At 43.3% G+C, this 24,341-nt stretch overlaps 1 protein-coding gene across 8 annotated transcripts in view; it reads right to left on the reverse strand.

The window, feature by feature from the left end:
* Nucleotides 1-24,341, reverse strand: part of IQSEC3 (IQ motif and Sec7 domain ArfGEF 3) — a 147,504-nt gene that overhangs the window by 48,822 nt on the left and 74,341 nt on the right. Inside the window, exon 1 of one of the 8 annotated variants that reach the window (XM_081209858.1) lies at nt 1,283-1,421. The exons of the other annotated variants lie outside the window; for them this stretch is intronic. Coding sequence (XP_081065984.1) covers nt 1,283-1,323 — 41 coding nt within the window. The 5' untranslated portion in view covers nt 1,324-1,421. Of the gene's footprint in view, nt 1-1,282; nt 1,422-24,341 lie in introns of those variants that run through there. 8 annotated transcript variants of the gene reach the window in all.

Consider the following 24,341-nt stretch of genomic DNA (forward strand, 5'->3'; position numbering starts at 1 on the left):
AAGATCATGAGAACCAGAAATTGACCTTGAACAAGAATGTGCCCAGAAGAAGCCTTAGTGATTGCTTTTTGCAAGACAAGCACTTTATTGGAACAGCTACATGAGAAGATGGATTTGATGACTGTTGCAGTTAATAATTTTGGACAAACAGTGAATACCTATATAGAAACCACTCAGGAACCGACCCAGGAATCTGCTTTGACAGGGCAAGTTGTGCAGAAGACAAAGGAGGAGGTTGCTGTTGAACCTCAAGTAATACAAGTGGAGAAAGCCGCGGCCTTGCAGGAGCATAAGCTGTTGTTTTTGATGACCGAACCTGGAGAAAGTCAGATTGGGAGAGATGGAGTCTTGTTTGGATTGGAGATGGGAAATTGGATAGATCCTCCTATGCAGGGCTGTTCTGGCTTCTGGGATCTGGTTCTGCACCAGGGGGACTCTGGAGTTGTCGGGGCCTTTAACTTTGGAGGGACTTTGAAACATGCCTTGAAATACCTTTTGGATTTTAGTGCTGACTATGGAGAATGGGCTGACCTGTCGAGAAGGGATAAAGACATTGTTAGGTTGGAGTCTCCCCGAGATCTACTCCTCAGCGATAAAGGAAGGAAATTAAGAACAAGACCAGCAGAAGATAAAGTAAAATATGAAGAAGATCTGCAGAAGGGACATGGAAAAGAGTTAAGAGCCTCAGATAGAAGATCACCAGGTTGATGGACTAAATGGAATGGATAGAAAGGACTGACAGAACCCGAGACCAGGAAGAAGAGACGGTGGATGAAGATTGGAAGAAAGTTTAAAAATTCATTTAGAGAAATATTGTAAAATTAACGAGTGTTAGAAAAAATGTTGGAATGAAACTATTTGGCTTTAGTAGAAATGCTATAAGGAGTTATGTACAAATAAGTTTTAAGTTTTAGGGCTTTTTATGGTAAGATAAGGTTAAAATAAATTAAGACAATTTAATGACAGAACATAGTGAAAGATGGAAAGGATTTGCTGAGATAATTAATAACTAGAATACAAAAAAGGGAGGTGTGAGGAGGTCGATGAAACAAGATAACGTAAGATAAAGATTTGGGAATATTGGATTTGTTTTTAATTTTTTGTTTGCTTTTGTTTTTGGTTTTGATGTATTGTGTGTTTTGTTCTCTTCTTTCTTTTTATTGACTTGTATTGTTTAATTTCTTTTTTTCTTTCTTTTCTTTTTCTTTTTTTCTCTGTAATTTTAAATTCTCAATAAATATCATTTTTTAAAAAATAAAATAAAAAAAAGAATAGTTGCTACCATGAAAATGAAAGGGGGCAGAAACTGGTACAAGAATGCATTTTGACGGGCACTCTTTGGAATATCAAACTTTAAAACCTCTTTTGCCTCACAATAGCTGTAAGCCCGAACACTTCCTACTAACTTGCTCCCAACTTCCTGCTGATTTGCAGAGCAAATCAGGGCCTAAACCATGCTCCAAACTTCGCCTACATTTTCAGTGAATCCATAACACAAATTTTTGTGACATTACAATAATTTCCATGGCAACACACTGTGATGTCATGAAGACAAGAATATTAATGCATTGCAGGATTATGCAAGGACAGCTCTCCCAGGGAGAGAAAGAAAAAGAAAGCTTTTACTAATTCTCATTTCCATAGCAGCAAGATGAAGATGGAGCTGAAACAAGCAAAGGAGCTTTAGCACTAGGGGGGGGGAATACATGCAACAACCCACATTACACTGGCTTTGCTAAAGATCAACATCCCCTCAGAGACACATTGCACCGTTCCCTGGCCCTTACTCAGATAACCAGGAGAAGAGGAAGAGAGGAATCTTGTGGGTGCAGAAAGCGTGCAGAAAGGGATGATCAGATAGATGATCAAGGCATGGGAGCAACTCCCCTACAAGGAAAGGTTACACTGTTTGGGTTGGTTGTTTTGTTTTGTTTTAATTTAGAAAAACTGGAGAGTAAGAGAGATAAAATAGCAAACATGGGTTATAAAATTATGCATACACAGAGGGGAGTTTTTCTTCCTCTCTCATGGACACTAGAAGGTCAGGTCATCTAATAAAACTGAATGTTGGAAGGTTCAGGACAGATAAAAGAAAGTACCGTACTTCTCCGGTGCATAGTTAAATATAGAATTCACCTCCACAGGGCATGGTGATGGCTTTAGAATGAGATTAGACAAATTCATGGACCATATGGATATTGATAGCTACTGGTCATTATAGCTATATGCTGCCTCCAGTATCAAAGACAGCTTGCATCTTACACTAGGGATCAGTTGATAGGGTTCATGAGTCGGAGAGTTCCACTGTCCCTTTATGGGCTTCCTGTAGGCATCTGGTTGATTAGTGTGCGAGACCGGATCCAGGACTCAATGCTAGCATTTGGTCTGATCCAGCAGAGGCCTTTTTAATGTTATTATGTGCCTTTAATAGTTACATGGGAAAGTGAATTTTGGCAGATGAAGCTTGTCATTTGGAAAATGAAAAAGAAGTTGTGCCTGTTGGAATTCCTTCTTTAATACAGCCAATGGCCCTGTGCCCCTTTGGATCTGGTCACCCTAAGCCAGGCCAGCACAACCTCTGAAGGGATACCAGGTCTTTAGGCCTTCACCCTGTGAGGTTCCTTCTGAGGCAGAAAGGGCAGCAGGCCCCTGAACTAGACCGGTACTCCAGCATGTTGAATTGCTTCTAAAAGTGCAGGTGTGCTAGGCGTCTTGCGGCCTGCCTGTGGTAACTATTGCACATGTAACTTGTGCATGAAGAACCAAGCAGTTCTATAAATAAGCAGTGCACAGAAGCGGTGCATTGTTCTGATCACATTGCTGCAAACTTGCTTGATGGAGAAGCTGGTAGGGAATGGGAAGAACTTTTAAAATGGTCCCTGCGTGTTGCATAATGTCCTTCCTTTTCCCTTCTTTTTCTTTCTGATCTTTTATTTTTAGATTGTTAAGATTGTATTCAAAAATGAATACAGGAGAATTTAAAAAAAAATAAAAACCACCTCACTCATTATTCAGAACAATGGATGTAAGACAACAATTTCCATTCCAATCTGTGTTCATCCATTTCACTGCTGTTTATATATGAAGCCACTGGGAGAGATCATCAGGGGGGTTGGGCTGGGTGTTGATCAGTATGCGGATGATACAGATTGAGGCTGAATTCTGACAAGACAGAAGTACTGTTTTGGGGAAACAAGGGGCAGGCAGATATGGAGAACTCCTTGGTCCATCTGGTATGGAGGTTGAGATCCTACCTGCCCACGGACTGCCTCGCAAGAGTGGTGCATGCTCTAGTTATCTCCAGCTTGGACTACTACAATGCGCTCTACTTGGGGCTACCTTTGAAGGTGACCCGGAAACTGCAATTAATCCAGAATGCGGCAGCTAGACTGGTGACTGGGAGTGGCCGTCGAGACCGCATAACACCGGTCCTGAAAGACATACATTGGCTCCCAGTACGTTTCTGAGCACAATTCACAAATGACTGTCCTGCAAGGTACCTTCAGATTGAAAAGCAGGTTACAAATATAATAATAATTGATGATAAGTTTGACGATGTGCTTGACAATCTCTCTATTTTTGCAGTTTCAAAAAAGCAGCAGAAACAGAATGTTTATTGTACCACCATACATGGCTGCATACATGGGTTTGGATGCCCAAGTTGTACAGAAGCATCAAAACAACTTCAAGCCCCCAGTACGTGTCCCCACTATGTCTTAAGCTTCCCGCCCTAGCCATTACAGAGGGAGGGAGGAGATGGGGGCAAACCCTGTAGCAACACAGAAAGGGAAACCTATTCCACAAGTTGTGGATCCCCAGAAACCCTTCCCACCCTTCCTGCTCTCTCCCAGGCCATGAGCTCAAAGCCAAATAGAAATGTTAGTCTGGCCTCTTGCACCTTCAACACTTGGACAACATTCAGAAATTCAGCAGGTGGTGCTTATTCCTGACACGGAGGGATGCTGATGAAGGCAGATTCACTTGTTCAGCTTCTGCTTGTCCTCCAGCTTTGAAAGTCAATGGTACCCAACCAGAAAAACCTGGCAAATGTATCTGAATTGTGTTTTTTAGAGAAGATGCAGGAAGTTCTGCAGTAAACTAAGCTCCTTAAGCAGCCTCTGTCCTGAGAACAGAAGATGGTATCTGAAGGAGGGGGAAAACCTTTCCTGCTAGCTCCCTAGGAGAATCAGAGTTCCAACCCCACAGTTTCTTTTCTGACAAAGGCAAGGAGAAAGTAGAGAGGTGGCACCATAGGAGTCTAGCTCTCTTTTGAGTAGAGTCTGGAGTGCACTAACAGATTTCAGTAAATTGTAAGTTTAGCTATGACCCAATTCTCCAGTGCATCGCCTGGTTAATCTTCAAACCACAGAGATTTCCATTGTACTCCAATTTTATATACATATATAAATCTGCCTCCCAACCTGTCACTGCCACTTATACAGCCCTTGTTGTTTAGTCGTTTAGTCGTGTCCGACTCTTCATGACCCCATGGACCAGAGCACACCAGGCACTTCTGTCTTCCACTGCCTCTCACAGTTTGGTCAAACTCGTGTTGGTAGCTTCGAGAACACTGTCCAACCATCTCGTCCTCTGTTGTCCTCTTCTCCTTGTGCTCTCAATCTTTCCCAACATCAGGGTCTTTTCCAGGGAGTCTTCTCTTCTCATGAGGTGGCCAAAGTATTGGAGCCCTACTGCTACCTATTTGGGGGCTTCTATTTATTATTATGGTTGATATAGTACAGACCTGGGGGTGCTTTTTTCAGCCAGAAGGTCACATTTTCTCTTGGCTACCCCTATGGCAGGACACTTGCCAGCAGCGGATGTGGTCAGAACAAGACTGAGCAAAGTGGGCATGGGCAACCCACATTCTCTCACCACCAGCACCACCATAAACACATGCATCAGCACACACACATATACTGCTTTTCAGAATTGAATCTAGACCATATTCTAGAGCAGGCCCTTGAACCTTGCTGCAAATCTTGCTCCTACAGATAAAAATTCCTTGTTTCACTCCAGGATCTGAAATAAAATGGTGCCCCTTGCAAGCCTCTTCAGCTCTGTCGGCCTATAGTGGCTGTTGGTAGGAGAGAGTTCAAAACAGACAGAAGCAGACTCAAATGTCTATGTTCTCTCATTAGGAGGACCTAGGTTCTGTCTTTGAGGCATATGAAAGTGTGCAATTTTCCATGCTAAGCAACCCCAGTTTGCTGTGCCCTTTAACAAACAGCAAGCCCTCCCATTCCAATTTCCAAACTGTTTGTGCATGTCCGGCAAGGGATTTTACAAGGGTCACAACTCGGTCAGAGCGAAACCAAACAGTGCTGCAACACTGCGAGGCATTTTGCAGTGTGAGTTATTTCCGTGCTAAATTTAAAATTCCTAATCCCCTACTGTTTCAAGCTGCCTGTATGGTCAGAGAATGGTTGCAAAGTGTATTTTTAGAACAGGAATTGTAAGGAGAGTTTCCCTTGCCTTTGTGTGTTGTATAAAGGAAAGAATGCCAGGCCCATTTTTATTCAGAATTTTCTAAAAGCCGCACATGCAAAACAGAAAACCAAAGAAAAAAGAAAAAACCCCAACCCTTTCTTATCCTCAGGCAAGACACAAATTCATGACATGTCAGCTTAGTACATAAAAGGGGCCAGAGCTCGGTAGCTCAGTGTATGCTTTGCATGCAGAAGATCCCAAGCCACTGAGTGAATTCTGTTTGGCGTTTTCCTTAAGGGCTGTGCACTCATTCACCCTCGACATGCACACTGTATGTACTGAGAAAGCGCAGCACACCTCCTAGCCCCAACCCTAGCATCCGTGTGCTATCTGGCCCTGCCCTCCAACATCCGGGAGGGCAGCCTACAGCTCTACATTATTTTTCTACAAAGAAAAATTCTAGAAAAAATGGTGCTGGAACTCACCATGAACTCTTGTTCTCTTGCAATGGCAATGGCACCCACCTGAGAGGTGATGGAGCCAGGGGTGCCAACTTGAATTAATAATATAATATAATATAATATAATATAATATAATATAATATAATATAATATAATATAATATAATATAATATAATATAATATAATATAATATAATATAATATAATAATATAATATAATATAATATAATATAATATAATATAATATAATATAATATAATATAAAACTTGAATTAAAAATATAATGAAACATAATCAATCATATGTTGCAGTGCACACACACCATTTGAACGGCAATTCCCAACAACTAGGGGGAGCCAGCCCCCTCAAATATTTTATTGGGGAGGCCGAAGGGACCTCAGCCCCTAGGAGTTGGCTCCCATGGCCAGAAGTGAGTTTCTGGCTGGGGAAAAAAGCCCTGGTCACAAGCATGGGAAACTTCCAGCCCAGCTGCCCCAAAGCGGCCCACTAGGTCTCACACCTGGCCCTCAATTCCTTCCAGCCCACACCCAACACACCCTGAATGTTTTCACTGAAACATGTTCTTGAACTCTGATCAGGCCTCTTGCTTGTCTGGAGAGAGAAAAGAAAGGGGAGTGTGAGAGTGTGCAGAAACCACTAGCCCATACCACAAAGGTAAAATGTGCATTTATTGCTCTGCCCACTTTTGTCCCTGGCTCCGCCCCTCAGTGGCATGTGGCCCTTGGAAAGTTGCCTGAAAGAGAATTTGGCCCTTGAATGGGAAAAGGCCATTCTCCTTATTGCTCTCTCATATCATCTGTGCTTTGGGGAGGAGGCTTATCTTTCGCTACTAACTTTGCAAGGCAAAGGGTCCCCTCCCCCTTTTGTGAAAATTATTTATTACACTTTTCCTCCCAGCAGTTCAAGGTGACATAATTGATTCTCTCACACACCCATTTAATCCTCAAGTCATGAAAGGGGTTTCTTCAGAACAGCCAACAGGTATTTAGACTAGGGCTGTGTCATTTTTTCTCTGGCTTCAAGATTCTCCTTAAAAGTGAATCACTGAAATACCAAGTAATTGCTATTATCATGAATGATTACTAATAGCCATAAATAATTGCTGACTGCCTCCAGATTCAGACACAATCGAGGGTAATTTTTCAAGGAAGAAATTATTTTTGCCAGTGTTTATCTGTTAAGAGAGAGAGAGAGAGAGCTATCTCCATTAGATTAAAAATATGGCCTACAGTGAGATGTTGCGGCTGAAATATTTATTTCAAAGAGTTTATTCATCAACAGCTCCGTGGAAAAAGCAAGACAATGAATTGGCTGAAAGCGTTGAATCAATTGGCAGCGTCATTAAAAACCCACAGCACCTATTTAACAAACAGACAACATTTATTCAAATACAAAATTGTTACCTCGTTTAAAATAAATTTAATTAGGCAGCATCATTTACACATTGTCAAAAAAAGTCGTTAGGGTTTATATGAAACAGATGTAGTCAATTTGGTGTTGGGAATGCAATAGTGACTTTTTAATATTATTTTGCTGATAGCATTCCAAATTCATAAGAGCCCTGCCGGATCATACCAACAGCTCATTGACTCTGCATTCAAATAGTGGGCAAGCCAGATGTTTCTCTGCTGCTTGCTCTCCCCATACCCACCCCATCCCCAGCAGAAACAATGCTTCTAGTAAGAGAGGTGCCATTTCAGAGCTGAACTCGTCATGATGTGAAATGCTATTTGCGTTTAGTCTGCATGTATTTTAGAAGCACAAGTAGTGACTCCTGGGGGCAGGGGGCTGATAATATGGAATCACAGCAGGCAAGGAGAGAGAGGCAATAAACCTCATCACAGTTCTGATTAAAATCACGTCTCCAGAGATGCTGTTTGCATTCAGAGGAAAGTTCCCATTGGCCTGGATCACACATAACATTTATGGTCCAACAGCTGAACTATAATTTCTTTTACTGCTGACAAACCATTATCTTAAGTCATGGTTTGTTGTTGGCTCCTGAATTTTGGTTTGTTTTAACTGTGGCTTTGAATCACGTGTGTACCCAGGACCCTTACTTTACCATGGTTTGTTTCACCATCTCTTCCCAGAAGCTCACCAAACTCCAAAGGAATGAGATGAGCGCAAATGCAGCAATGCAAATCAAACTTTGAAGGAACAAGCCATAGTTTGTTAGATCATCTGTGTGTTTGTTTTGAAAATGTGTATATTAAATGAAAATACACATTTAACATCACACTGAGGTTGACACTAAGTTATCATGATTAGTAGCCTATGGAAAAAATCTGCCCTCCATTGATTTGTCTAATCCCCCCTTAAACCATCTAAGTAAGTAGCCATCACCACAACTTGTAGCAGCAACAGTTATGTGTTGTGTGAGTTCATTTGCCTCTGCTGAATTTATTGCTCCTCAATTTCATTGTTTGATCCATAGTAGTTCTGGTACAATGGTGAGAGAGGGGGAACAGTTTCTCTCCATCCGCTCTGTCCACACCACTCATAATCTTACAAACATCGTGTTTCCCCTAAGTTATCTTCTGCCCTTATAGTAAAGGTGTGTCAGCCACTTTATCATTCCCATTGTCTGTTTCTGCATTTTAGGCACCAATGTTCATTTGCCCTGTCTGCTTCTTATTCTTTAAACAGTTACCAATCTAGAAGAGGGCCTGCCTTCTTGACCTCATGTCTACTACCTGGTCTTACTTTAAAAACTGAAGAGGCGAAAAGCTGCCGTCAGGGTTGCTCATGAGAATCTTTTAATAAAAAAATCTTTAAAACTGAGAACTCCAGAAAGCTTCAGCCACAGGCCTTTGCTGACTCTCTTGTTGTTCTCTATGGAACCAAGAACTCCAGCCAGAAGCCATCAATTCTGCTATTGTGTACACGATTCCTTAATCTGGGATGCAAAAGGTGGATCACAAGTCCCTGATCTTGTAGCTTCCCCTCCAAATCGCTTCAAATAAAACTTGGTTCAAATGCTGGTAAGTGTGGAGTGACTGTTGCATAAATAAATATTTTAAAACTTCCTGCTTCCATCTGTTGGGTGCATTCCATGCTTTCTCTGCAAATGTCTGCAGCTAATTTTCAGTGAGGGTGCGTTGGAACGTTCCAGTGCCAGCAACTACCTTCCATAGAGGCCAGTGGATATTTAAATGCATAGATGTGCAAATTTATGCAAACATTTTATGCTCAGGCCTGGCTTTAGCACCTGGCAATCGGCAGGGCCCACTGGCACTTACACCTGCTCTGGACTCTTGGCCACAGGCCTGGCTGGCAGCAGCACACAGCTATTCAATCCCCATCAGCTCTCCATTCCGTGTAGACAGCATTGGGCTAGATGGACACATGGTCTGAGTTGGTGTGAGACAGCTTTCTATGTTCGTATTTTAAGTTTCCATTATGCCTACAATGTAGGGTAACTCCAGAGCATTTCTAGAAATTAAAATCGCTGCCTACCTGCCACTGCCACCACCAGGATCCACAAAAAAGGGTGGGGTCTATCAGAGTGCACTCTGCTGAGGATCTCCTTAATATCTGGAGCCATCCTGTTTTGGAGTGCACTGTTTAGGCAGATCACAGGATTCATTGTTTATCAGTGAATGCTCTCATGGTGCTCTCAGTGCAGAATTGAATTCTCTTTTCAGAATAGAGTACATACCAGCCTGTCAATAATAATAATAATAATAATAATAATAATAATAATAATAATAATAATAATAATAATAATAATAGTTTATTTGTTTTACCCTGCACATCTGAGTGGGATGCCCCAGTCACTCTGGGCAGCTTCCAACAAAATTACAGGGGGAAACAACGACCACAACAACAAACATTAAAAGGTTCCCGAAACAGGGCTGCCTTCAGATGTCTACAAAAAGTTCTATAGTCTTTTTGACATCTGCTGGAAGGGCATTCCACAGGGCAGGTGCAACTACCAAAAAGGCCTTCTACCTGCTTCCCTGTAGTTTCACTTCTCTCAGTGAGGGAACTGAACGATGAGGGTGGAGATGCTCCTTTAGGTATACAGGCCTGAGGCCGTTTAGAGCTTTAAAGGGCAACAACAGTGTTATGTAGTCCTGGTGGCCACTCCCAGTCACCAGTCTAGGAGCCGCATTCTGGATTATTTGTAGTTTCCGAGTCAACTTCAAAGGTAGCCCCAAGTAGAGCGCATGGCAGTAGTCCAAGCGGGAGATAACCAGAGCATGCATCACTCTGGCGAGACAGTGTCCAGGAAGGTAGGGTCTCAGCTGGCGTACCAGATGGAGTTGGCAGACAGCCACCCTGGACACAGAGTTGTCCTGCGCCTCGATGGACAGCTGTTGTTGGAATCAGGATGCTTATCTTGCATGGAGTCTAGACACACACACACATCAATGAGGTTTGAAAGCACCAGGGGCAACACAGAGGAAGTGGATGGAAAGAAGAGTGTTTCCTTCACTGCAAAGTTTAATTACGTTCCCTTTAACCCTAGACTCCTCTTGCCTTTGCATTATTTGGTAAACATGACCTTTTAGAGATGGAAGAAACAGATGGCAGCCTGAATTAGTGTTAACCGCCTGCTCGGCGCCCTGGGAAAGAAAAACTTGGCCTCTCAGCAGCAGTCTTTCTGCCACTTCGACTCATCTCTCTCAGCTTCTTGTCCCCAAGGCAGACCTGAACATCACCAATTTTGCTGACAAAAGCCTGCTGGCGCAGCCGAGCATAAAAAAGAATCCCTCAGTTACAATGAGCTGAGCTGAGGGTTGTGAGGCAGCAAGGCCTGAATGAGGAAGGAAATATATTCCATCCGACAAAAGGATATTCTTACATATAAAGCACATCACATGACTACGAAGGTCCCTTTATTTACCGTTTGCAATGCAAACAGACATCAGCTTCATTCTTGTTCTCCTTCACAGAGGCCAGAAGGGTTTGTTACTGCTGTTCCCGTTTTACAGACAGGAGAACTGAGGCTGAGAAACTACAATTTAAGTTACCTTAAGACTCTCCTCCTGCACTGAACACAGTACAATAATAATAAAAGTAAAAATACTATCCCATGGAGGCTCACTTGGTGTTGACATATTATTGGAGCCAGACAAAGACATTTCTTTCCTCAGAGCCATTTGAGTGCTGTTTTATTCTTTGCAGCAGTTGGCTATCTATGGTAGTTACACTTGTTTTGTTAGAGCAGGCATAGGCAAACTCGGCCCTCCAGATGTTTTGGGACTACAACTCCCATCATCCCTGACCACTGGTCCTGTTAGCTAGGGACGATGGGAGTTGTAGTCCCAAAACATCTGGAGGGCCGAGTTTGCCTATGCCTGTGTTAGAGGATGGGGGGGTGGCTGTTTCTATGGTTTGATTGTCTTGCATTATGCTTCACTCTTATTTTTGTTTTTCATAGATTGTGTTGTGTATTTTACTATTATTTACAATTTGCTGTGGAACGCAGTGAATAAAGCAACATAGCAATAGTAAGTAGCAGCACCCGCTAGGCCTTAGCTATGATTTTGTATGTTGCCATTCCCTAAATTCCAACAGCTTAACATGTGTTAAATTATGAAAGTTAGAGGGCTTGTCCACACTTACTCTTGTCTCATTGGTTTCCCGGGGGGGGGGGTGTTCTTTTGTGCACAATCAGAGCAAAGGGCAATTCAAGTTTTCTCCAGATTGACTTTTGCTCCAATATTATTATTATTATTATTATTATTATTATTATTATTATTATTATTATTATTATTATTATTATTATTACTACCCCGCCCTCCCCTGCCAGAGCCAGGCCCAGGGTGGCTAACACCAGTAAAATTATGATAAAAACATAATGGGGAGGGGGGAACCAATTTAAAATACGGGTTAAAATGCAGTTTTAAATGCAGCCTCATTTTAAAATTAGCCCTTAGATCAAAACCGTAAGGAGAGGGGAAAACATAAGGGTCAGACTGAGTCCAAATCAAAGGCCAGGCGGAACAGCTCTGTCTTGCAGGCCCTGCGGAAAGATGTCAAGTCCCGCAGGGCCCTAGTGTCTTGTGACAGAGCATTCCACCAAGTCGGGGCCAGTACTGAAAAGGTCCTAGCCCTAGTTGAGACCAATCTAACCACCTTGTGACTTGGGATCTCCAAAATGTTGTCATTTGTGGACCTTAAGGTCCTCTGCGGGGCATACCAGGAGAGTATGTGCATGGGTCCTAGGCCGCATGGGGCTTTAAAAGTCAAAACCAGCACCTTAAACCTTACCCTGTACTCCACCGAGAGCCAGTGCAGTTGGTAAAGCACTGGATGAATGTGATCCCGCGGCAAGGACCCTGCACTGAACAGCAGGTTTCCCTGGGAAAGGAGCAGGGCAAGGAAGTAGCTGCTTGGACCTGTGCTTTCTAGGCAAGGGGCAAGCGGAAGAGTGGATGAGCACAGAGTAGACAACGTCCCTGACCTGGCCTGCAACTCAGTCTCCACAGAAATCAGCAGCTGCGTAGCACATTTTTACACTATTTAGGCATGCACTCAAGGGCCCTTTTGCACATTATGAAGAGGTCAACTCAGCGCTCACTCAACAAGTAGCTACAGCTACCTGGCATGTGTAGTCCTGATATACTATAAGTACTTCCAAACATAACATTTGTTCCATTCGTATTTTACATCTTTAGGTCTACACTTGGGTTACACCTAAAAAAAATTTACTTTGGAAGAGGTTTTGCATGTATATCTAAAATTATAATAAACTAATGAGACAAGTCTGTCCTTGCAAATATAAGTACCGTATCACTCTGGTATACTCAGAAGAGAACCATGATTGATTGCAGCTCCTTGCTAGATGCACAAACCCAGATTGTCTCTGTGGAATGTGTGACTTTGTCCTGCATTCGAGGCAGGCTGATGTTTTAAAGTTATGAACACCTCTGTGACACAGCAGGAAGAAATGCCTCTTTAAGATGCTGCTTGCCATCTGCAGAGCCTTTACTTTTCTCCAAAACCAATTTAGAATCTGCTGACCAATTAATTGGGTGAACCTTTTTTTTTAGTCTATCAAAATGTCTTTAATTGGTTTAACCTAATTGATTAATCTGCAGCAGCTCTGCTTTTGATTTCCTCTCTTGCCACAAAGGTTTGGTGATTTTATATGGTTACCGGTGTTGTGCTATTACATATGTGGTTTATATCAGCAGCAGAGAACCTTTTTCATGCCAAGGTGCCCACATTCCCATGTGGGCAACATGCCAAGGGTGGGTGCAGCCAGAGGCAAAAAGAATGCCAAGCAAAAAAGGGAAAATGTACCTTTGCAGAGTGGGCTAGTTTTTCTTAACACTCAAATATCCCTTTGCTATCCTCCATCCACACAACGAAGAGGCATTATCACAGAGTTCCATTCCTGGGAGGCAGGAACATAAGAACACAATAAGAGCCTGCTGGATCAGGCAAATAGCCCATCTAGTCCAATGGTCTCACCCTATGGGAAACCCACAAGCGAGACCCAAGAAGAAGAAGAGGAGGAGGAGGAGGAGGAGGAGGAGGAGGAGTTTGGATTTGATATCCCACTTTATCACTACCCAAAGGAGTCTCAAAGGACTAACATTCTCCTTTCCCTTCCTCCCTGTTATGTACTGAGTTGAATAGGATCCAAAATGCAGCAGTCTGATTGGTCCTAGAACAATAGGATCCAAAATGCAGCAGTCTGATTGGTCCTAGAACAATGCAGCAGTATGATTGGTCCGCAGGAGCCACCCAATCCAGCTCCAGGTGGAAGTGAATCCACAACCTGATTGGCTTACAGGAGAATCCCGGAATTAGCCAATCACATGCAGCCCATTGTGTAAATAATGTATATAAAGCAGATATTGTGGGGGAACTTCCATTCCTCCTCACTACTATGAGCTGAATAAAGAACATGAAATCCACTCTCAACTCCGAGTATATTTCACTCCCCCACAACAAACACTCTGTGAGGTGAGTGGGGCTGAGAGACTTCAAAGAAGTGCGACTAGCCCAAGGTCACCCAGCAGCTGCATGTGGAGGAGCGGGGAATCGAACCCGGTTCACCAGATTACGAGACTACCGCTCTTAACCACTACACCATACTACACCAAGCACAAGAAAACTCTCCTTTCCTGTGGTTTCCAGAAACTGGTATTGGGAAGCATTACTACCACTGACTGTGGAGAGAGGGCATAGGCATGACGGCTGGTAGCCTCTGGTAGCCCTCTCTTCCATGAGAACACTCAAGGTGAGTATGAAGTAAGCCTGCTGAAAGTGTGGCCTAAGAAGAGTCCAAGGGGCCAGACAGATGAGGCTGGAGGGCTTTGGTTGGTGGCAGGCCTGATGTTCTCCACCCCTGAGTTATATGTCTCAACAGCATTCTTTCCTGGAGAGAAAAGAGTTGTGACCAGCCAGTAACTACAGTACCCATGCAAACAGAAATCAAGGCATTGCAGTAATAACAGTATACCTTTCAATACTGTTAAAACAGTATGGTGTATATATGCTCAAACCTTAAACAAGGGAACAAGGGAAAGGGTGAAGCAGGGTAAACACAAAACCACAAATTTGTTTTCTCTGTGTTTATCAGCCTGAGGCTCTCAACATGAGTTGCCCATAAAACACAAACAATGTATGATCAGAACGAATCTTCCAGGATCCGAAGTGCAATGATCCTTAATGCATTCTGACTTCTTCCTTTGAAACTTGTTTCCTTTCTGCTTCCTTTCTCTTCAGGAGGAAGGAACTCGAGAGAGAGAGAGCTCAACTTCTGAAAATGTATGACATAACTGGAGTCTGCCTGTTTTCCCCTCCTCAAAGCCCGCTTAAGAACGCCTCGCTTTGTTCACAAAACCCTCTCAAGTCACCTGAGGGCAGCCACAGAATCCGTCAGCAGCCAGGATGAAAATAGCTGCAGCTACTACAGGGATGAGTTTGCAAGGAACCAAAGCTTCGGAAGGAGAGAGCCAATAAATCCCAGCTCATGCTGTCCAGGGTACTACCCAACAAGCACAAACAGCAGTCTTTACTTGTAAGTAAGAAAAAGATCTTTATTCAGGCAAGAAACAGTACAAGCTCGGTAGCAGACTCAGGAGGCATAATTCAGGAGTTCAAGAAAAGAGCAAGAAATTCCGGACTGGATGGAAGCAACAAAGATGTCCCAACAAGTTTCCCTGTCCCTTCCACCAAGCTTTTAAAGATGAGGCTTTTAAAGATGAGGCATGGTGAAGGTAGCCGAAGGGTACCTTGGTGAGTTAGCAATTTCCCCTGCATGCGAAGACAGGCTCTAGCCGATTGTGCAGACTAGACCAATAATGGGTCCAATGGTCAAGAAGCCATTTTCTGCACATGCTGGAGAGGGTAGTGAGGAGCAAGGGGAGCTCATCCATCTTGGAAGGTAGCCCATCTAGGAGAAGGAAAACTGGTCCTAAACCTCCACTGCCTTACAGGATATCTTTGGAAGAAGAAAAAGCTAAGGAGTAAACCCTACCCAAATCCAGAGTGGAGTCCCTAAGAAGGTTGGATAATGCCTTGTACGCCTTCTTCCAGCAACTCCTGTAGCCAAGCTGGTGCTAAACACATTGCTCTGATTTCCTTTGGACCACGTAAGAAAGACCCAGTCTTCTTGTCTGGGCAGCTCAGGAGCTCCATACACACTGCCCAGGCTTACACCCCAGGGAGGTCACTTCGCTGCTGCTAACGCAGCAGTTTTATTGCACCCCCGGAAGCAGACTCCATTGTCTCTCGAGCAGACGGATGCCAACAGAAATGATTGTAAACCACTGCAATATATTTTTATGATACAGCAGCATATGGATATGTTTATTAATCAATAAATAGGCAAACTACAGTTCCCGGGATTCTTTGGGAAAAGCCAGGGCTGTTTAAAGTGGTATAGGTAAAGGTAAAGGGACCCCTGACCATTAGGTCCAGTCGTGGCCGACTCTGGGGTTGCAGCGCTCATCTCGCTTTATTGGCCGAGGGAGCCGGCATACAGCTTCCGGGTCATGTGGCCAGCACGACTAAGCCGCTTCTGGCGAACCAGAGCAGCGCACGGAAACGCCGTTTACCTTCCTGCCGGAGCGGTACCTATTTATCTACTTGCACGTTGACGTGCTTTCGAACTGCTAGGTTGGCAGGAGCAGGGACCGAGCAACGGGAGCTCACCCCGTCCTGGGGATTCGAACCACTGACCTTCTGATCGGCAAGTCCTAGGCTCTGTGGTTTAACCCACAGAGCCTCCCGTGTCCCTTTAAAGTGGTATAGGAGTAGTTTAAATGAACGATATGGGTGTAGCCATTGTCAAGATAAAGATAACGAACCTGAATGGTTATTTTTAGTCTAAGCTCACTAACACCTGTCTTTTTCAGAATCTTTTTAGAAGCTGCATCTTGTGATCAAATACCCACATCCAAAACTTGGATCAAATAGTAACTCAGCGGATGATTTGGCACCTTTCCCCACCCCTCAGCCTTCCATCTCCTTTTGTAATAGTAATAGATCACACACTAATCTATTGCCAAGATAAAAGAGACGAGAAAAATAAACTGCTCTAAGTGGTATTATAACCATTATTAATAATCTTAGAAGCATCTGGATGTGTCTGGTCTTTGGCTTAAGGGGTGCTCTGACAATACCAGACATCAAGGGGAAAGCCACATTAATTTTTTCAGAACAACTGCTGCTCACATCATAAAAACTGGAGGTACTTCTCTGGGTCATGAACTCCAGTGGAACCAACTGGCACAGCTATCTGACGCTGACCTCAAGGGCAAACTGATGATTGCCTTTTCTCTTCTTTTTTTTAGAAGATCAGTGCCAATGGAAGAGGGATCCCACCAGAGAAATTCAGTTTCAAAATGAACTGCAAAGAGCCTTTTGCACTAGTATCCCCCCCCACCTCCATAGGTTAACAAAGTTGATAGCCGCTGGCAGTACTGTGTACTAATAAAGACAGGTGGACACACCAGGAAAATGCAAGGCATTGGGAAGCTAATGAACCAATTCTGCATCAGAGAATTTGAAAGCTGGAATTTTCATTCCATCAGTAATTGGAATGAAAAAGGGGGGACCTTATTCAAAGTGGTGGGTGTGGCCTCACTAGCAACTGACCACAGGTTTCCTGTAGCAAGCACCACCAGAAGTGTGAGTCTCATGCTGTATACACAATATATATTTAAGGCACATGACTTCTCCCAAAGAAACCTGAGAACTGTAGCTTACTCCTCACAGACCCACAATCTCTAGCACCTTTAACATACTGCAGTTCCATGGATTTTTGGGAGGAAGCGATGTGCTTATAATGCACCAGGCATAGGCTCATGTACTGCAGGTATGATAAGGTGTGGCACTTGGCTTTGACTGACAAAGTTACACAAAGCTGTAGAGTGATGCATGGATTGGTTTGTATTTATGTTCTTTATACATTCTCACCAGGAGAAACCTAGACCACATTGAACTCATGGAATTTTTTGGCTTTGTTATTCAACTTAACAGGCTGCGATTATTTTCGACCTTATACACGTCATGACTGCATTTTGATTTGTCACTGGCTGCTGATACGTATTATTTGTTGTTTGCATTGCTTCCTGTTATTCTTAAGAGGCGTTATATTATGTTGTTGCTTCCTTTTTTCCTGTGGCTCCTTTGTACAGTGTGTCTCATTTCATGGGCAGCCTTGGCTGACTCCATGACTCTACCACGCTCTTGAAATATCAAATCAAACCCTTCACCATCTCCTCCATCCACAACCTTGTGCTCTTACGTTAGAAGTGTTTAGCAATTCAAAGTTACAACGGGGGAGGCAGCAGCCTGACCAGACTGTAGAGAGAACTGGTCCAGGACAAGACCCAAGAAAATCGATTATATTATGTTCTTCACCGCTAATTGGTGCTGAGGCTGCAGGCAGCCTCCTGGTTGACGTGATGAGTAATCCAGTGGGCACTTTAGGAATGAGTGCACAGCTGTTTGATGCCTAAACTGTATTGAGTTGGAATTTAATTGCTCCATAATCACGAAGTAAACACTTGCCAGTTGCATTGATCATGTTTCAAGTCTGATCTAAGCAGCACTTTATACACGAGAAAATTAAACTTCAAAAGGAAGCTAACGCATGCAAAACCCATGGGCAGGGAGCCCCCCTGCCTCCCTTCTTTTTACAGTAATTAAAAATCCACCTCTGCTGGATTTCAATTTCTGGAACCTTTTCCAGGTGCAGCTTGAAACTCCACCTCCATCCACCAAAGCTGTCGTTTCCCATATCCAGGACTGTGGGAGCCCCCAATTCTGCATCAATGCAACACAACCTTGAACACTACATGGGTCTGTGCTATACAAAAGGTGCATCTATTATCCACTCATTTTCTAGAGATGCTGGGGAGAGAGGACCTCAGAGGCTGTTTGGTGCAATGGCTAGAAGATTGAACTTTGACTGGGGAGACCCTGGTTCAAATCTGTGCTCAATCAAATCTCTTGGGTCACTTACCACCTCTCATTTTAGTCTACCTCATGGGGTCGTTGTCAAGAGCAGCAGGAGGAGAACCATGTGCTCTACCTCGATGTCTTTAAAGGAAGGGTGGGACAGAATTGTAATAAATAATCCCTCAAATAGGACAAATTTAGCAATTCAGAGGAAAGTTGGTAAGACATCACCTCAAAGACCAACCCCCCACACACACACACCTGGGAGATGCTGAATCACAACAGCTCTAGGCCGATGTCTGAACTTAGTAAAGGAAAGCTGAACTATGGAACTCCCTGCCAGAAGGAAATTGCTGCGGCAAAGAATTTAGCAATATTGAAAGAGGGATTAGATACCCACAGAAAATTATGTCAGCAATTGCCTTGTGATTATGCTAAACTCCACCTCCACTTGTCTCCATTTTTGACTAACTCTGTTCCTCAGAAATTGTCGGCCATCTCTCAGAGTAGAAATATCTGCTATAGATGATACTTTAAGAAGCAACTGGGGAAAGATTATACAGATAGTGTTTCCCATAGGACAAGGGAACAACAGTATTGGATCTATAATATCTATCGATGTTGCTATTAAGAATAATTTCTATATGAGTTTGCTCTAAAGGCAATACATACCATAATAATGTGTAATAATAATAATAATAATAATAATAATAATAATAATGCATAGTACTGTTTTTGGGCATTGCCTTGAACAGCAGCATGGTGGTTTATTTATCGGGTGGTACTAGTGTAAAATACCACAGAATCTTTGGTTATAAATACTTAATATATGTATATTTTGTATGAGGTAAAAAGGTAAAGGACCCCTGGATGCTTAAGTCCAGTCAAAGGTGACTATAGGGTGTGGTGCTCATCTCGCGTCAAGGTGAGGGAGCTGGTGTTTGTTTGCAGATAGCTTTCTGGGTCACGTGGCCAGCATGACTAAACTGCTTCTTATGCAATGGGACACCATGATGGAAGCCACAGTGCGTGGAAACGTCGTTTACTTTCCTGCCACAGCAGTACCTATTTATCTACTTGCACTGGTATGTTTTCAAACTGCTATGTTGGCAGGAGCTGGGAGAGAGCACCAGGAGCTCACCCCATCGCACAGATTTGAACCCTCAACCTTCTGATTGGCAAGCCCAAGAGGCTCAGTGGTTTAGACCACAGTGCCACCCGTGTCCCCTATATTTAGTATATGTATATTTAGCATATGGTAGAGCATGAGACTCTTAATCTCAGGGTTGTGGGTTTGAGCCCCACATTCGACAGAAGATTGCAGGGGCTGGACTAAATGACCCTCGTGGTCCCTTCCAACTCTACAATTCCATGATTCTATGATTACTGGGGATCAGAGGTGAGGAATCTTTTTCAGGACTGCAATCCCTTGTGGGCAAATTTCTTGGAACCACATGTCAATAGTCGGCAGCACCAGAGTCAGAAGGGAGCAGAGCAATGGATGTGATTCTTTTTTTTTTTAATGATATTTTATTAAAGTTTCCAAATTATAACAAAACAAATGAAAAAATAAAAAACAACAAAAAACATAGAAAATAGAAACAGTTAAAAACACATTAATTAACATATCTTCTACACTTATTTCCCCAGACCTCCTCATCCCTCCCTTTTTTGTATTCCAGTTCAATTTGTTAGTTCAGCAAATCCTTACCATCAAGTTTTTACCCTATTCTAATCTTTCATTACATTACCTTACTCTATTCTCCTCATTGTCTTATAAAAAACCTTAACCTAAATTTTATTTTGATAACTTCTCTTAACCGTTATATTCTTTCCTAATCCCTTAAACTTTTATACCAGAGCCAAGCAATTTCATTTCATGCATCCTTCTAATATTCATCAATTATATAAAATTGTCCTAATAACAAAAGATAAAAGTCTTCATCCAACGTCCCTTCCCCCAGGTCCCGGGTTTGTCAGTCCATTTATCCCATTAAGCTGGAACATTAACCTGGTGATCTTATATCCGAGGCTCTTAAATCCCTTCCATGTCCCTTCCACTGCTTTTCTTCATGTTTTCTTTTCACACGTGTGGTCTCCAATTTAATAATACTTTTACCTCCTTCCAACCAAAAGGTCCCTTTTCCACAGTCCAAACTGAGCTCCATGTAGTACTTAAATGCATGTTTCAAAGTCCCTCCAAACTTTGGGATCCCCATATCTCCAAGCCTCTCACAATCCACTACCACACTCGGAAAGTCCATATGTCCCTGTTCAGGGGGGTCAATCCAACCCCCCATTTCCAGTCCAGTCGAAACTTCATCTTTCCGAGTCTGATTTTTACGAAAGTCAATTGCCAATTCCAAAGGTTCATGTTCCTGCAGGGCCACAACCTCCATCTGTGGCTCCATTTCTGACTCCCAAGGTTCAGCAGAATCTTCTTCTTTCCTCTGTTCTGACAAGGCACAGTCCTGGTATAATTCCTGGGTAAACTCCATACTTTTTTCTACTGCCTGTCCAAGATTTCCCACATTCTGCTTAAGATTTCCAACCAAATCAGTCATCAAATTCATTCCCTCATGAATTTCTTCCAGTAAAGCATTTGTTTTCAGAAAAGCACACAACAACATTTCTGAGCACATTGTCCTTCAAGGTCACCACTCAATTCCCACGGGATATACTGTAGCGGCTGGAAATTCCCTAGTTACAGTTTCACTATCCCCCCCCAGAGGGAAAACTTCTGTTGCAAATTACAAATCCAGCCCCAAAGTTTCTTTTACTTTTAGATACTTTGTCTATCGTTGTTATTTTTAAGTTGCAAAAAAAAAAAAGACAGTGGAATTCCATTTTTTTCCCTTCTTTTTGCTATCTGTCAAACAGCTTCTGTCCTGGTCAATGAGCTTCAAACGTCAATCCTGACACCCCGCTCCCTGGGTCAGGACGGTGGAAAATTACTTTATTTTAAACTTACTTCTGCAGGTTAAAACAGTTCAAATAAAGCACCCCCTTCTCCTCCTGCTGCTGAAGGGGGGGGTTCAGCTATTTTAGGTGATGAAATCCGCTCCTTTAAAATGATTTTTCAATACTCCAGTTTACTTTGTCTTTGCTTTGTTCCGACTACAGAAAAACGGAAGGTTGACTTCCTGTTAGACCTTCCGTTTCAGTGCCGAATTGTAATAAATTTTGAGCCCGATTCCTTTCTTTCCCAATTCCTTAAATTGTGAATCGATTTTCCAAGGTTTAGGTACTCACGATGGTTGTTTTTTTAAAATCCAAATTGTCCAGGAAAAAGGCAGCAGCTGTGCGGCTTCGCTCCGCGGAAATAGCGGTAGACTCTCAGCACCGCGCCACTTTCCCCTCTTCGCTTCGGAGCCCGTTATTGGGTTCCTTTGCGGGTTGGGGGGGCGCTAAGGGTGCCCGCCGAGTCCCAAGGTCACAGGCTTCATCTGCCTGTGATTTCTAAAGGGTCCCCGCTTCGCCGTAGCGGGAAAGACCCGTTTCTCGCGGAGCTTGTCCCTCCGTTTCAGAGGGAGTCCGCCATTGCCGGTGGCGCCACCCCGGAAGTCTCGGATGTGATTCTTACCTTGTACAGGAGGATATGTTCCAGCCACCCAACAGTCAGGGGTTTCCACACACATACGCCACACATTCTTCTCTCCATCCGGGCAAACAAGAAACATTGTCATAATTCCGGGACACATCCTAAGCTGCCCCAAGCACTGATGGAGATTGTCGAGTAGGACCAGTGAGGGATGTGGCCTGGACAGAAGACCTAGCTTGGAGGAGGACCATATAGAGAAGGCTGGAGGGTCATCTTCAGACTCTTAAGCCTGAGGGTCTCCAACCCTGCGGGGGATAGACTGAACCTCACAATTTGTCTCCTTTATTGATGCGAGGAATTATGTCTAAAGATACATCCGGACTTTGTTATCCATTTGCAAGTGAAGTGCCTTTCAAACCAGAACAATGTGGATGGTTGCAAAATGGCAACACCCATTAAATTTCATTCAGGTAGGCTTAATGCTACATCTCGATTCCTGAAAGATTGGAGGAAACTTTTGCCTTTCTGAAATAGTTTCATCTGGCAAGTGAATAGTAAACTCATTCTCTGAAAGTGGATCCTTATGTGGCCTAGAAACAGCACCATCTTTTGCACAAGAATAAGATATTAGCATGCCTGGAGGAACCTCCAAAATTTGTACAAATACAAAAAAAAAAACTTTGGGGGGGGGAACTAGGGTGGAGGAAGAAAACCAGCCCAATGAGGGCTGAGCACCCTCATTGACCACAGAATGCTGGCTGATGGAGGGGGGAATGGAAAACAAGGAGGAGAGAAGGATGGAGGGTGTGGCTGGCTGGGACCCTGAATAGAAGCGCGCCACACTGCAATAAGTCGTTCTGTAGATTGTTGTGTAAACCACTTTTGTGTCTGTGTATGCTGAAAAGCAGTCTTTCATATATCAGAGATAAACAAAATGGAAGCAATGCATTCCTCTTGGCCAGGCATCCCCAAACTCGGCCCTCCAGATGTTTTGGGACTACAACTCCCATCATCCCTAGCTAACAGGACCAGTGGTCAGGGATGATGGGAATTGTAGTCCCAAAACAGCTGGAGGACCGAGTTTGGGGATGCCTGCTCTTGGCTCACCCACACATGGATCTTCAAAAGGACTGTAGAGTTAATTGGCTGCATGAGTCCCCTTCAGCATCTTCTGCTTTACGTGCTTTGGAATGCTTTCTCCAGGGTGTAGAGTTTCTGTGCTGTTGTTCCATTCATCTCCACAGGGGAGCCCCGGCCAGCTTCTGTGATGGACGCTGACCCCCCCAGAGCATCGCATGTGCCGTTCCATCGCATTGTGCTTTCTTGCGCAAAAGCAAATGTGTGGGATGCCGTCGTGTCAGAGGCGGAGGGTTTGCCAGGACCATTTTAAAGGTCATTGTTCTGGAATGCTAAATTCCACCAGAGTGAGACTTGGAGAAATGGTGAGGCAATTACTGGCCTATTCAAATCCCCAGAATGCAGGCCTGTCGCTAGCAGATAAAAGCTGGCAGGGAAACAAGGCGCTTGTTCTTGAAATTGTGGGGTTGTGTCTATATTCAGCAGCGCAAGTAAAGAGTGGGGCACGCCAATGACACAGCCTTTGTCCAGTCTTCCTAACTTGTTAATTGGGATCAGTTTGCCATGGGTCTGCCGAAAATGGTGTTTGGCTCAGGGTTGTCATAAATACCACGGCTGGTATTCAGCCTATTCTGCTGCCTCAATTTTTAGATGATGCATGCTATTGTTTTCTAATTATTCTATTGATACAACTGTGTAATTGTTCATTTTATGTTCTGTAACTCTCCTTGGTATCTATGGGTGGGGTACAAATATTTTCAGTAAATAAATAATTGCAGAATAAAAAATTATTTAAATTGCAGTACTCATTTCTAATTTTGTGTCTATACATATAAATGAGAATGTGTTACTTTTATGCAAATCTGTATCGCCTTTCACCATCATTTTAAGTGAACTGCAAGTGGCCAGAATGCTGGAGTTCCCGCTGCCTCGTCTCGCCCCCTCTGCCAAAGCCCATGATGCGTGGCAATAGGAAGGTGCAAGTGGCCATGATGCTACAGCAATGTAGCCCTACCCACAGTGCTCCACTGGCTGTTACTTAAAGTGATGGCTGCCTCTTATGGAGATTCAGAGACAGACTACCCCTGTCCATGTAGTTTCAAATTCAATGGTGGCTAATAGCTATCCTGCATTCCATCAGTGTTATAAATGATTGCCATTTCAAAAGGAAATGAAAGTAAGGCTCCTTTCATTCTCCTTCCCTAACCTTGTTTTCCATTTTAATTCATCTTAATTAGTTGTTGTTTTTTTACGACTTCATAGTGCAACGGGAATCTCCAAGCCATTTACAAATCCCAACAAATACCCAAATCTTATTATTGATCCTCAATCTGCCAGCCAGCATTTTGTGCCCACTAAGCACAAAAGTTCAGTCATCATCTGACAGAGTTTTCCTTTAAGGGTGGTGTTCCTTTCTCAGTTGTTGTTTTTGTTATT

This window comes from Podarcis bocagei, assembly GCF_964188305.1.
Source record: "Podarcis bocagei genome assembly, chromosome: 10".
Classification (NCBI taxonomy): Eukaryota; Metazoa; Chordata; class Lepidosauria; order Squamata; family Lacertidae; genus Podarcis; species Podarcis bocagei.